Source organism: Gadus macrocephalus, chromosome 11 (genome assembly GCF_031168955.1).
Source record: "Gadus macrocephalus chromosome 11, ASM3116895v1".
Lineage (NCBI taxonomy): Eukaryota > Metazoa > Chordata > Actinopteri > Gadiformes > Gadidae > Gadus > Gadus macrocephalus.
Genome location: NC_082392.1, coordinates 24,170,403 through 24,185,798, shown reverse-complemented (window position 1 = coordinate 24,185,798; position 15,396 = coordinate 24,170,403). Strand labels below are relative to the sequence as shown.

Here is a 15,396-nt window from a genome sequence, read left to right as displayed (position 1 = left end):
GGGTTATTATTAGGGCTGTCAAATTAATTAACAATACTCTTAACTAACAATACTCCCTGAAGCTAGCGCCAGCTTCAGGGAGTATTGTATATAGTATTTTATAGACTGAAGTATTGAATAAACCGTTGGAACACGCGAGACCGGTAACCATAGCAACGACGGTAAAGAAACCCCTTGAAACCCTACGAGAGCTCCACTGATAAGGCGAGAAATATTTAATATTATTGTTATTATCACACATCACACATTATGGATGTAGTAATTAATTATTTGTCATCTTAATGATGCTTTTAGAAGTTTTATTGTGCTTATGTGTTGATCCTTAATGGCGTGATCATGTACACTAAATTATCAATTATTCTCCATTACAGGTTGTTCGTTCTCCCTCTGTTCTATATGTTGACTTGTTCTCTCATTTGAGACCACTGTTAGAATTTGGTACGTTTATCATGTATTTTTGAATGTTATATAAATTCATACTTCAAAATTATAATATTTAAAAAAAAGTATTAAAAGAAACGCGCATCCAAAACGTTTTCAACTCTAGGTGCAGGACAGAGGAAAACATTTTCTTTATTTTTCAGAATTAATAATGTATCCATGTCCCTCTCAGGTTGACCACTTGACATGTGAGAGCCTGAGGAGTTGTTCCCCCTCCGTCCATGTTCGAGGACTTGCTCTCTCTCTGACTCCACTCTCTGCATTCACTGCACCAAAGTTTGGCTGTTGAGTCTCCTCTAGTCTGGTGAGTTTATAATTTTTTATGTTTTATGAAATCATACTTAATTTGTGATGATTAGAGACTTAATAATGTATCCATTTCCCTCTCAGGTTGACCACTTGACATGTGAGAGCCTGAGGAGTTGTTCCCCCTCCGTCCATGTTCGAGGACTTGCTCTCTCTCTGCCTCCACTTTCTGCCGCCACTCTCTGACATGACATAACTTCTGTTGTGATTTGACACTATAATTAATAAAGAATGATTGATTGATTGATTGCTATGGCTGTCAATTTTAGTCCTTGAGTTAATAGTTATGTGCTTTATTTGTTAACTGCTATCAAGGAATATGACTCTCCTTTGTAGTATACATGAGAGGAGATGCTGCGAGATTTGTGGACTTATATGTAGTGTCTGCTGATAATGTAGTGGGCTGGTCTGGACAGAAAATGCCAGGGCTGAATTTTGGTCCCAGTCCACCCCTGTTCATCGTGAACGTGATATGTAGTAGGCCTATGTTGTATTTTGGAGAGAGAGTGAGGGAGAGCGAGAGAGAGTGAGAGAGAGCGAGAGAGAGCGAGAGAGAGCGAGAGCGCGAGCGAGGTATAAAACTCTTTATATGTAGGCCTATTCGGCATATTGAACCGTCGGCCTAATGCGCCTCCTTTTTGAAAAGTCGGACAAACTGACCTTCGGACCAATGGGTTCCGTTTTCGGAACATTGAACCGTCGGCATAGTGGCATGTCGATCTAATGGGAAATATTTCGGACCATTGAGAAGTCGGAACAATGAGGTGTCGGAATTACGGGCAGGCCCCGTGGGGGTGCGTCAAAAGTTCAATTTTTTTAACTTTGCGCGTTGGTGCGATGCCGCGTTGGTGCGTTTACGTGCGTCATTACGTGAGAATGCCGCGTCTAACGCCACTAACGCGCTGCATTAACGCGTGTAACGCGTCTACACCAATGGTTCCCTATGCAAAAATGCCGATTCTCAACGCCAACGCGCGTGCAGTGTGGCCTTACCTTTATGGTTCGGGGGGCGCAAAACTCAATCTTGCATAGGGCTACCAAAGGACTGGTCATTCTAATGATCCAACATTTGCTTTGGTCTGATCATTCTAATGATCTAACGTTTGCTTTGGTCTGGTCATTCTAATGATATAACGTTTGCTTTGGTCTGGTCATTCTAATGATCTTATGGTGTGTTCCTGAATCCTCGGACGCCAGCCTTCCGAGTTGCACGTTTGACGTCACTTCCAGTCTCGGAGCATTAATAGCGTTCCTGTTCGTCTTTGTCATTGTGGCATGAAATTGGCTAGTCTTTGTTTATTGTTAGCTACATTAGCGTCTTTAGCAAACCAGCCTGAAAACAAACAACACAACTTTACATTGTATTGCATGCACAGCAAGACCATGCAATGTATAAATTGGAGACCGTAATAAAGTAGCAATGTAATCAAGTGTGTAAGAGCATTTAAAATCAACATTAAAATGACCTACGTGGTAAAAATACAAAAAAAAGATCTCTTCACGAGCGCAGCCATTTTGTTGGGGGCGTCATCACTGCTCTCGGTCTACTCTCAGATTTTCGAAAGATGAAGACAATGTCGCAAGAAAGCTGGGAGATCTTCGACTTTCGACTCGGAAGTCTGGCGTTCGAGGATTCAGGAACACACCATAACGTTTGCTGTGGTCAGGACTGGTCAGACCTCTCATACCTGCACATGGCGGGTCACCAGCTCCTGAAGGTCTGATTGGCCAGCAAGTGGCTTCTGCTCTTCCTCGGTTTCACAAGGTTGAAGTCTGGACACATAAGAGAGCAGGACAAAATAGTCAAAATTTCTTACCAAATACAGAATAGTTTGATATCAGAGATTGTGACTTAATCATTCACGTAGTGTTGACCGTTGGCAGGGTGTATTCAGGGGCGTGTTAGACTATTTTTTACTATTTCCCCCAACAGACTAAGGGGTGAAGCCCAATGTGATGCTTTGTTTTGGTGGATCCATTTTGACGCGCAAACATAATACCTTTGAATGCCGAATTGAACGGGGAATGAAATTAGAGTGTGTTGTTGAAGTTTTAACACAATTTACTTGCTGAGTTTCCTTCAGTTATACTGTTTGCACAGCATGCAATGTCGCAGAATATAAGAGCCTTTAGTGTGTGTTGCCCTGGTCTTATTGTAAATAGTGCTGTTATGGTTTGTCTTATTTGCATTTTAAACAAAATAATAAATGTTTTAATTTGGTGATGTCTCATTTCATTTGACTATTAACAGTGATCAATGAATGTGATTTATCATATCACTATCAGTTTTTGTTGTTTTGGAGTTCAGGCCGATATTTCTGTGTGTTAATTTGATGTTATAAATATATATATATATGCTATTATAAGTCTGTATGCTGCTAAGTAAGGAGGGTTGCTAGTTCTAACCCTTGTTGCTCAGAGGCACAGGGGTGCGATTGAATCATCTGCAGCAGCTGGGATCGAACTGCCACCCCATCCGGACCGGACATCACCTCCACCACACTGCATCCTGGGTAGCGAGCTCGGACCAGGGGCAGCACCTCACACACACACAAACACACACCGCCTCTTTAGCGATCGAGCGTACATGAGTGCGTGCGTGCAAGCGTGCGTGTGAGTGCGTGCGTGCAAGTGCGTGCGTGCAAGCGTGCGTGCGTGTATTTGTGTATGTGAGTTTGTGTGTGTGTGTGTGTTTGTGTGTGTGTGGTACCTGCTGGTTCTCTGGGTCTAGGACCAGGGTCCTCAGAGCGTCATCCAGGCTCAGCTGATTAAGGTCCGGGTCCTGGAGGACTTGGGAGGTTCTGGAGCGGTTCTCGTAGAAGGTCGCTCTGCTGGGGTCTAATAACACCGCCTGGCTGAAGCTCTGTAGAGCCTCCTGGTACCGCCTAGTGAGGACACCAACAAACACACACACACAGAAACACACACACACAGTCACACAAACACATTCAGACGCATACAAATACACACACACAACTAGATACATCCACATTTGAGCTCACTTTGTTGTATGGATCCCGGTAGGTTGCTGGTTTGATCGCCGGCTCCTCCTATGTAAGTGTGAAGTCTCCGAGCAAGGCAACAAACCTATACTGCTCCCAATGAGCTGGCTTTCGCGTTTCCACCGCCAAAAGTGGGCGTGATCCAGACTAAGTCGTATTGCACCGTACTCATCTCGCAGTAGCCTACTCCTCCGTTGGGGTACTGAGACGCCTGAAAGGGTGCCGGAAAGTTCGAGCTACACACGCCATCCGTTGATTGGTCGACAGAATCATCAATTCCGTGCGACAGGAGGATAACAACAAACAAACGCAGTACCCGCAAGGTATTTCTGAAGGGGGTCTTTCGCAACGGCGAAAGACTCGTTTATTGAAGAAAATGTTGCGCCAAAGTTTGACGTCCTTCTTTGACATTTTTGCCCTTTTATTGCGTTGCGTTCTTCTTTTTCCTTGGATTTAATAGCAGGCTACACTGTGTCGGGCTGCAATGAGGTCACGATGCTTATGTAGCTCCCGCAGCTATCGACATGTGGCTTAAACCCCGCCCTACCATAAGGGTACTGTCTGCGGTGGATAGGCGAGCCGTAACTGAGCTTGTCTATACCTCACTCTCACCACTGGGCTGAGGCGTGCTGGGCTGAAGCGTATCCGCCAGTGTAAAAGGGCCATAAATGGATGAATGTGAGGCAGTTCTCGTAAAGCACTTTGAGCGTCCTAAAAAGTGCTGCATTAAAGTAGTGTGTGCGCGCGTGTGTGGAACCTGTGCTGGTGGTGGTGTACTCCGAGGATGTGGTGCAGGGAGGCCAGCCGGATTCTGGTGTTCTGGTCTCCGGGGTTCAGGGCCTGAGCCTGCTGGTAGTCAGAGAGGGCAGAACTCCAGTGCCCCTGTAGGACCAGACAGGCTACACACACACACACACACACACACACACACACACACACACACACACACACACACACACACACACACACACACACGCTCGCGCGCACATAGACACAGAAATTTGTGTTTCTAAATAGCTCCAGTTTTTTCTTCAGTGTGTCACAGAGTGTGTCTCCTTCAGTGCGGCCTAGCTCCTCTCCACTACCTGCTCTGTTGAGGTACAGCCGGCTGTCTCCGGTCTCCTCCTGAATGGCCCGGTCCAAGAGCAGCGTGGCCTCAGCCTGCAGGCCGCGGCTGGAGCAATGCACCCCAAAGTCGTTGTAGGTGAGGACCAGCTGACCCAGCGCCTCCTCTACAACAGACACCCCCTCTTCCTCCTCAGACCCTGCTCCTCCTGCGGACTCCTCCTCTGACTCCTGCCCCAGCTCAACGGCCCGCACCAGGTCTTCTATGGAGGCGGTGAAGTCCTTCATCCTCCGGTACAGAATCCCCCTGTAGAGAGCAGCCAGCCTCAGCAGTAGTTAATACTAGACACCCCCTGGGTAGGTTTATGAAAATAGCAACTTCCGGTTGGGGGGAGGGGAGGGGGGTGGGGTGTTAATGAAAATAGCAACTTCCGGTTGGGGGGAGGGGAGGGGGTTGGGGTGGTGGGGTGTTTATGATGGGTCATAAACCATAGACCCCTGTGTGTTGTTATGTCTGCGTTGAACCTGTAGGGGGCTTGTGAGCTTGTATTGTGGGTGTGTACCTCAAATAGTTTAAAAAGGGGTGAGACGCCTGCTGTAGGGTCATAGCATTCAACAGATTGTCGTCAGTGTTCTTTTCGTTCAAACATGGACTGCTCATCAGAAGATACCCAAGGATCAAACAGCACTAAATGGATGTATAGGGACCCTCGCACCCTGTCGCCTCTGTCTTCGCCTGCCAAGGACTACTCTGCATCGAGCATTGTGGACGGTGAAAGCCAGTTGTCTGAGGGTACGTCCGGCTTTAGTACACCTGTGTCTAACTATGTCAATAGGTATGGAGATGCGGCACTGCTAAATGCTCCGCTCAAAAAGACGAGGCCTGTTCCAGGCTTGAGAGACAGGACTGCTGGGGATTCATTCACACACGTTGGCGAATACGGCTTGGAGTACGTAATATCATGGGTCGATGGAGGGGTCATTTTGAAAGTTAAAGATTGTGCTACAGAGTGGCAGTTGAACGTTCATGAGTGGAATTTTTTCTTTGAGATTTTATGCCCCATGCTAGACGGTGTCAGGGGCACTTGGCATGCAGGAACCCATGTATTGAATTGGACTTTTCAGTATGATTCGAGGATTCATCGCATGGATGCAAACTATCATTCGAAGAGACCCCAGGAGTTCATTTTTTTCAGACGCAGTGTTGATACAGACGAGCTACCACAGTGCTATGATATGCATTGCATCGGTAGCTCTCCTCTACGCACCAGTGTTTTAAAAGCAGCTGATTATTTTGATAATGTCTTTTTCATACAGTGTGCTGATTTGTCATCACTACGTGCAATTTTTGCAGAGATTGATTCATTGGTTAAGACGAATGAAGAGCCAGGGCGCACATCTGATGATGAATACAGAATGCGCCTGTTTGAGCCGACTGATGCTGATGAGGGGGTATATGGTGTGTTTGAGTATGTTTAGGGCTATGTTACCATTAGAAAAAGTCTTAGAGGTATAAGAAAGCGGGCTACATGCTAGTAGTATTAAGTGTGTTTTAAATGTGTTTTTTTTTTGGTCATATTCTAATGATATATTCTGATATGCTACACAGCACAGGGCAATGATGAACATGTACAAAGTGGGGGCGTGGCTATGGAGACTGGTGATTTAAAGGCCGTACAACCCGTACAACACTGGCTTCAGGAATATGCAGTCTATCTGGCCGGATTGAATCTGTCCTTCCTACACATCGGAGAGAGGACAGTGAGCTGGAGGTGGACACTGCTATGAGAGCTGCCGGATGGCCTGTATCAACACAGATCCGTTTAAACCCTGCGGCGCTGGGTGTTCTGCGATCTACCACTGGTATCTGCGTGGCAGCCATCATCACACATCAGAAGCAAGCGGACTGCTGGGGGTGCCAAAGTGATTGCCCAAGTCAACGACGCCATTGCTGCATGCATGGATCGACACATCATCACTATGAATCCCATTACGATACCATATGTGATATATTGGATAGACGCCCATTCCTGCTACTTTTAGAAACTGTTTTAAAGAAGACTATAGGGTTGACTGTGTCCCCAGGAAAAATCTATGGTGTGGTCGATTCTTTTCTATGTGATTTATTGGGCAACACCTATGATACCGAAAAACTGGATTTAATAACCAGCGAAGGTATGTCCGATGAACATCTGCTTTTGATATATGAAGCCACACAAATGTGGCGTAATACATTGTCATTCGGTAATACAAGGCCTGGTGTCAAGCGTCGTTTATAATGGGGGTGTTGTTTTCTTATGCATATGATGCGGATAGCAAGTATGTATCAGATAGACTAGCCGTTTTGATGTATGCTGCCATAGAAAATGATACGTATGTCCATCATAATGCTTATATCAAACGTATATATAAGGAATGGAATGATTTGGTCATGAAATTCTTGCATGATAAACCTACTGATCAAATGTTAGCTGAAATATTTACCCATTTCCCCGATGGGGACTGTTTTACCGTCGGACATGTCATGTGTATATGTGCTTTTGTATCGGGTGTCTTGAAGTTGAATAATCCCTCAAACGCAGAGGGTATTAGAACTGCTCGCATGATGTCTTGTAAAATGGTGCAGAAAAATAAAACTGCGTGTAAACTATATCTACGCATTGTATCGAGTGGCCAGACATTTTAAATAAAAGGATGGATAACTCTGATCAGTGTTTCAGTATTCGTTTTTTGTTGCAGTCATACGACATGGATAAACTGCTGCATAAGACTTATTATGACCCCGCTGGACCAGGGGGTTACGGAGGTATCAATAAGCTACGAACAGCCCTCGCGCATAGTGAGGGTGCAGTACCTCCTCTAAAATATATCAAGAAATGGCTGCTGAAGCAGGATCCCTACACTCTGCATGTACCTGCACCGATACATTTCCGCAGAAATAGAGAATTGGTTAGTGGGGTAGATAGACAGTTCCAGGCTGATTTAGTGGATATGTCAGAGTACACACCCGAAAATGATGGTGTGCATTTTCTGTTGACGTGCATCGATGTATTCTCAAAACATGCATGGGTTCGTCCATTACCGTCCAAGAGGGCTATCGACGTCGCTAAAGCTTTTGGTGATATTCTCAGCGAAGGGCGTATCCCCGATAAATTGCAGACTGATGCTGGTAAAGAATTTTATAACAAGATCTTTCAGCGTTTGATGGAGCGGTACAACGTCAAACATTTCTCTACATCTAACGAAACCAAGGCCTGTATAGTGGAGCGCTTCAACAGGACTCTGAAAACCAACAGGTGGAGATATTTAACAGCAGCCAATTCCAGACGATATGTGGATAAACTACAGGATATGGTCCATGCTTATAACCATTCATACCATAGATCGATAAAAATGACACCAGTCAGTGTTGGTAAAAATAATGAGAAAATGGTGTTTAACACACTATACAAAGCCACTCAAGAGCCGTTGGTGGTGTTTAGATATGATGTTGGTGACACGGTTAGAATTTCAAAAGCCAGAGCTACATTTCGAAAAGGATATGAGCAGACATTTACAGATTAATATTTTGTAATATCACAACGCATAGCGAGGTATCCTCCAGTCTACAAGCTGCATGACTATGCAGACGCCCCCGTCCAGGGAACATTTTATGAAAAAGAGCTACAAAAAGTTATAGTGTCTAAAAACAAAGTGTATAAAATAGAAAAGATCATAGATAGAAAAAGGGCGGGGTCTAAGAATCTATTATATGTCAAATGGCTGGGATTGCCGGATGCCTTCAATTCATGGGTTTCTGAAAAGACACTAGTCGACGCGTAAAGAGACATACAACCCAGTATAGCCAGAGTGTACTATGGATAAGGAGGTTTCTGGGGGTTTCTATGTGACTCTGGCGAGTAATGCTTCGCTAGGGATCTACCCACAAAATAAGATATGGAATTTTAGAACTAAATTAGCAAAATCTATACACACCAAGCAGCCCTATGAAGTAGGCCTAATTGAAGCTCAGTACCCATGCAGCTGGCATAGTTTTCCTACCGAGGACGCTACTATGACCGTTGCCAATGGTAAAACGGGTCATAGGACATCATGTCTAATAGTTGGTGGGCTTTATGAGAGTATCGGATCGTTATTACTACAAATCAACAAGACTTTGGCCAAATATGATACTGGCGGTAGAGTTATACTACATCATGAAGGTATTAGAAACCGCATATATGTAGAAGGAGACGATCACCTATCGATCGTCTTTAGAGGAAAACTGGCTGCCATGCTGGGTTTCGATGCAGGGGTCAAGCTACCAGACCATAAATCGTATGCAGCATATGCCCCCCATCCCACCGATATTCACGGGGGGTGTTACAACATGTTCATATATAGCGACATTGTCGACCATCAGTTGGTCGGAGATAGTTATGTCCCCCTGCTAAGGAGTATTAATATAACCGACACCAGCAGGAGACACTGCATTCACATGTTCGACAAGCCGCATTACGTACACGTAGCCCGAGACCCTCTTGGAGATATTGAAATTGATCTAAAGTCTGACCAGAATACAAATATAAAATTCACACATGGTAAAGTGATACTCAAGCTGCATTTTAGACCTGTAAAACAGTAGAATTCATAGCTCTATCTGGGGATGAGGGGGTATAGACCGCCATACGACGAGAACAAATATGTTCAGTATTATTTAAACCAAGCAGGGAGTGGGCTACCTGGCTATGAGGGTAGCAGCACACAATATGGAGCCGGCATCGGAGGGATGTTCCGTAGCCTCTTTAGAATGGCTATTCCGTTATTTAGGCGAGGGGTTAGCATAGCAAAGCCTCATCTGAAGACTGCTGCTAAACATATTATAGGCAACGTTATGACCAACATAGCCCATGCTGCATCTACGCCCAAACAGCAGGGGTCAGGCCTGAGGGTATATGCCAGAAGAGCAACAAAGTATCCTCCTATAGGTTGTGGGCGTACCCGTGCACCGGCACGACGTCGTAAACAGAATAAAAGAATGGCATCAATCAAAAAGAGAGCCAAACCTAAAAGGATCAGGAAGGTGGCAAACCGTCGTTTTAGAGGGGCGGCTAATGATATATTCATCTAGTATAGCAGGGGCTGAATAACAATGGCGTTGCTACATAACATGTCAGACGAATGCATTAAGAGTGAACTGGATCTCTTCTCCCTGCCGATGACGCAGACTTCGATAGAAAAAAGTACATATATTGAAATACCCCCGCTATCGGCGCTAACAGATGGTGGACCCATAGAGTTCTTTGTATCGGCCAGTAGCGAAGACTATATAGATCTAAACAATACGTATTTACACCTGAGGATCAAGATTACTAATCCTGATGGAACAGACTTGGCTCCGGCGGCCCCCGTGGGACTGATTAACTATCCAGGATGCACGTTATTCTCCCAAGTAGATATTACTCTGGGTGATAGGCTTATCACCCAGTCGTCAAACACCTATCCGTACAGAGGCATTATAGAATGCTTGCTAAACTATGGAAACGGGACATTAGACACCCAATTTGGCTGTGGTCTATTCCAGAAAGACACCCACGGTCATATGGACGATATTCTTCCTGGAGGCCTCAATCTAGGCTTAACGACTAGGAGCGAATATACGGGTTGAAGTCGTATCGTTGAATTGATATCCCCTATACACGTCGATATGTTTTTTCAGGAGAAACTGTTGATTAACGGAGTTGATCTACGCATGAGATTCATTAGAGCAAAAAATGATTTCTGTCTGATGTCCGATGGTGCTGTGGAATACCGTGTATCTATAGCGTCTGCAAATGTTTTCATTAAAAAGGTATCGATAGCACCAGGCATCAAGCTGGCCCATGCCCGGGCGTTAAACCAAGCTAACGTCAAATACCCCGTTGATAGGGTGTGTCTAAAGAATGTATCTATTGCTGCAGGCAGCAATAGATACATTCTATTGCCGACATTAGCTTCGACAACATTGTAGTTCATGTCGGCACCAACGATGCTAGGACAAGACAAACTGAGGTCACAAAAAGCAACATAGCTAGGCTTTGTGACTTCGCCAGAAAGATGTGTCGGCATCGATTAATTCTCTCTGGCCCTCTACCCGATAAGGGTAATGATGAGCGTTATAGTAGACTATTGTCTCTAAATCGCTGGCTGGCCCTATATAGCTCAGAGCAGGGCTTTGGTTTCATAGATAACTGGCCCTCCCTGTGGGGTCGCCCTGGTGTGCTCATGAGAGACGGCCTACACCCTACTGGGTTAGGTGCCTCAATTATGTCAAAAAACATAGATAGATGTCTTAGTCAGGCGTGACTCATCCACTCACAGCACGCTGGGCTGCAGGAGTTTAGTAAACCTGCTAGCAACATGATAGTCTACGTTGCAGAGTCTAGAACAGAGTCTAGAATAGCAGATGGGTTAGCTGAACCAGGATCTATTGCACCAATTGTTTCAGAGCTGAGTGTTAACCGGACTCCCTCTGTAACTAACGCTGTACCTATATGTACGGTGGGCCAAAACTGCATGTCAAACCGCATGTCAAATCGCATGTCAAATCGCATGACGCATGACGCATTGCATGAAATTAACGCTGTACCTATATGTACAGTCGTGCAAAATCGCATGTTAACTCGCATGACAGAGCTGAGTGTTAACCACACTCCCTCAGAAATTAACGCTGTACCTAGTACAGGCGTGCAAAATCGCATGGCAAATCGCATGATAAACCGCATGTCAAATCAAATACTAACAACTAACCGGACTCCCCCTGAAATTAACACTGTACCTATATGTACGGTGGCGCGGCCCCGCTCTGTCTCGAGGTGTAAAACCCGCAGGCGAGCGCCGCGACCAGTATGTCCAACTCTGGCGATCCCACTGATCGCCTCAGAGCTGAGTGTTAACCAGACTCCCTCTGAAAATAACCCTGTACCTATATGTACGGTGGTGCGGCCTCGCGCTGTCTCGAGGTGTAAAACCCGCAGACGAGGGCCGCAACCAGTATGTCGAAACCGCGGTATCCCCTTGACCGCTTCAGAGCTGAGTGTTAACCAGACTCCCTCTGAAAATAATAAAAGGGAAGTACTCAGAATAGGGTTCATGAACATAAGGTCGCTTTCATCGAAGGCACTCTTGGTCCATGATTTAATTATTGATAAAAAGATCGACATACTGGGGCTTTCTGAAACCTGGTTAAAACCAGATGAGTTTCTAGCCTTAAACGAAGCTACTCCACCCCATTACGTTAGCACCCAAGTATCTAGAGAAGTTAAGAAAGGTGGTGGAGTAGCCCTGATATCTAATTCTAAGCTTAATTTAAAGCCGAAGAATAGATATATTTTCAGATCCTTTGAGGTGCTAGCGCTCTGCACCTCAGCTCCTCGAGAAGCAAAATGAGTTCCAGACTCTTTTGTTTTAGCTGTAGTATACCGTCCTCCAGGACCGTATTCAGTTTTTCTGGATGAGTTTTCTGACTTTGCAGCTGATTTGGCTACATATTCAGACAATATTTTGCTTATTGGGGATTTCAACATTCACGTGAATAACCCGTCTGATGCCCTCGCAAGGGCTTTTCTGTCCATTACAGATACGCTTGGCTTCAAACAGCTCGTCCAGCAACCAACCCACATCGGTGGAAACACGTTGGATCTCGTTCTGACCCGCGGTGTTGACATTTCGCAGCTAGTGGTCTCTTCCTACACCTCAGCTTTATCAGACCACTTTTTGCTCACTTTCCAGGTGGTGGTATCCTGCCCCTGCGACGATCAGCAAGCTACTTTCAGCTGTCGCCGCATCACACCTGCAACCATTACAGCTATGGAAGATAAGTTATCTGGTTCACTTGCACCTCTCTGTAACTATAGTGGTTCTGTGGAGTGCCTTACTGATGACCTCAACATTGCCTTGTCTGTTGCCATTGATTCAGTTGCTCCGTACGTAACTAAAAAACGAACATTGAAAAAACCAGCTCCTTGGTTTAATGCAGAAACTCGCATTTTGAAGCGAAATTGCAGGATCCTTGAACGCAAATGGCGCTCGACTAAACTTGAGGTCTTTCATCTTGCATGGCATAATAGTCTGATCACCTATAAGGGTGCGCTGACTATCGCCAGGAACGCCTACTTTTCTAGTATCATTAATTTGAATAGAAATAATCCTAAATTTCTTTTTGACACGGTGAGGAGTCTCACTCAGAAACAGAATCAGACCGTAGGCTCCTCGATCTCGGCAGGTGAATTCATGGATTTCTTTGAGAATAAGATTCAATCAATTAGAGAGGAAATTGATGCTTACCGGGCGGCTAATCCTACACATCCTGTGGGGCAGGATGGGGTTCTGCCAAGTAGGATGGTGAACTCTGACGCAACTCTTTTGGAGTTTAAGGCGATTTCCTTGGTAGAACTTGAAAGGGTGATAAAGGCCTCAAAGCCAACAACTTGTATGTTGGATCCGCTCCCTTCTAGGGTTCTTAAGGAACTTTTTCCAACGGTGGGGCCTGTTATCCTCTTGCTTATGAATCTTTCGTTTTCAACAGGAATTGTTCCTTCCAATTTCAAGGCTGCAGTGTTAAAACCGCTACTCAAAAAGCCTGGCCTAGATCCTGAATTAGTCAGGAACTATCGGCCTATATCGAATCTGCCCTTCTTGTCTAAGGTACAGGAAAGGATTGTAGCAAAGCAAATTGTTGATTATTTGACGAGGAATAATCTCTTCGAACCTTTCCAGTCGGGGTTCAGGAATTTCCACTCAACTGAAACTGCTATTACAAGAGTTGTAAATGACATCCTTCTTGCTTTGGATAAAAACACAAGCACAATGCTTGTGATGTTGGATCTGAGCGCTGCGTTTGATACGATTGACCATAGCACTCTTCTTCACCGTCTTGAACACTATGTTGGTTTCGGGGGTACGGCTCTTGGTTGGCATGAATCGTACCTCACAGATAGAACCCAATTTGTGCTTCATGAGGGTGCAGAATCGAAGCATTGTAAATTGCGCTTTGGCGTACCACAAGGGTCGGTTCTTGGTCCATTGCTTTTTGCAATTTATATGCTTCCCCTCGGTGACGTTATCCGCGGCTTCGGAATTAGTTTCCATTGCTATGCGGATGACACCCAGCTCTACATTCCTGTAGATTCCGGGGATTCTGCCCAGATTCAAAAGGTTGAGTCCTGTTTGGCTGCTGTGAAGGGCTGGATGTCACAAAACACAAAACAATACTGGGAAGACAGAGCTGATGATTATCGGCTCGAAGCGGGACCGGGAAAAGTTTGAGGATGTCTCTCTGTGGTTGGATGGCTTCTCCATCCCACAGAGTGCATCCGTCAGAAATCTTGGTGTCTTGTTTGACCCTCAACTATGCTTTGATCAGCATATAAGAAGTATAAATAGAATTGCCTTTTTCCATTTGAGAAACATTGCAAGAATCAGATCAATGTTATCTGTAGTGGATGCAGAGACACTGATTCATGCGTTTGTCTCGTCAAGACTGGACTATTGCAATGCACTGTTCTCGGGATTACCGAACTCTACTACAAAGAGTCTACAGCTGGTACACAATGCGGCAGCTAGATTGCTGACCAGAACGAGAAAGTTTGATCATATTACACCTATTCTCGCCTCTTTACATTGGCTACCAATAACTTTCAGATCAGACTTTAAGGTGCTATTGCTAACCTATAAAGCCTTGCATGGACTATCTCCATTGTACCTGAAGGACCTGATTATTCCTTATAGTCCTTCTCGGTCTCTCCGGTCTTCGGGAGCCGGCCTTCTTTCATTGCCGAAGGTTAAAAAGAAATCGGCTGGACAGAGAGCATTTGCCTATCGAGCCCCCTTTTTATGGAATAGGCTGCCATCAGCGATCAGGGAAGCTGACTCTGTGGAGCTATTCAAAGGGAAGCTCAAAACGCACCTCTACAATCTTGCATTTGGAGTGTGAAAACAACAGATGCGTAGTGAAGACTACTCTGTTTGCTTGTGCTTTTCTTATTACATTATACATTCCCACTATGTACTTTTCCGTTCTAATTCACTATTCTGTCAGTTGTAGCGTGCTGCGGGTGCTGGACTGGATGCCTGGACTCTCCTCATGGATAACCGGCCAGAACCCCATCACCATTTTAATATGATGTACATGTATTTACCTGTATGCCATTTGTGGCACCCATTGCACTCCTGACCATCCCTGGAAGAAGGGATCCCCTACACTGCGTTTCTTCTCAAGATTTCTTCCTTGCTGATTCAAGGGAGTTTTTTCTTGCCCGTGTGGGGGCATGGGTAAAGGGGGGTGTCACAAATATTTGGCCTGTTGAGCCCTTTGAGACTGTAATGGTGATTAAAGGTCCCATGACATGCTATTTTATGTATTCTTTAATATAGGTATTAGTGGGCAACTAACACAGTATTCAAAGACGTTCCCTAAATTCAGCCGTGGTGCAGAGTTACAGCCACTCCGAGCCAGTCGCACATTGAGCTTCCCCCAAATGCGCTGTTTCGGTGGGCGTGTCAAGGAGGAGGGTGGGGGTGTGGCCCTGAGCAGCTTGCAGCCACCATGCGCTCTGTTTACAGT

At 45.3% G+C, this 15,396-nt stretch overlaps 2 protein-coding genes across 3 annotated transcripts in view; both read right to left on the bottom strand.

Annotated features, from left to right (window-relative positions):
• Positions 1–15,396, bottom strand: part of LOC132468282 (tetratricopeptide repeat protein 16) — a 48,736-nt gene that overhangs the window by 6,500 nt on the left and 26,840 nt on the right. The window contains exons 5-9 of one of the 2 annotated variants that reach the window (XM_060066013.1): positions 4,835–5,121; positions 4,507–4,648; positions 3,458–3,632; positions 3,154–3,287; positions 2,436–2,520 (exon numbers count right to left, since the gene is read on the bottom strand). In XM_060066013.1, the coding sequence (XP_059921996.1) occupies positions 2,436–2,520; positions 3,154–3,287; positions 3,458–3,632; positions 4,507–4,648; positions 4,835–5,121 (823 nt within the window). The remainder of the gene's footprint in view (positions 1–2,435; positions 2,521–3,153; positions 3,288–3,457; positions 3,633–4,506; positions 4,649–4,834; positions 5,122–15,396) is intronic. The other variant, XR_009528197.1, reaches the window with a different exon arrangement.
• Positions 1–15,396, bottom strand: part of LOC132467223 (natterin-3-like) — a 153,645-nt gene that overhangs the window by 122,193 nt on the left and 16,056 nt on the right. The gene's annotated exons all lie outside the window — the stretch shown is intronic.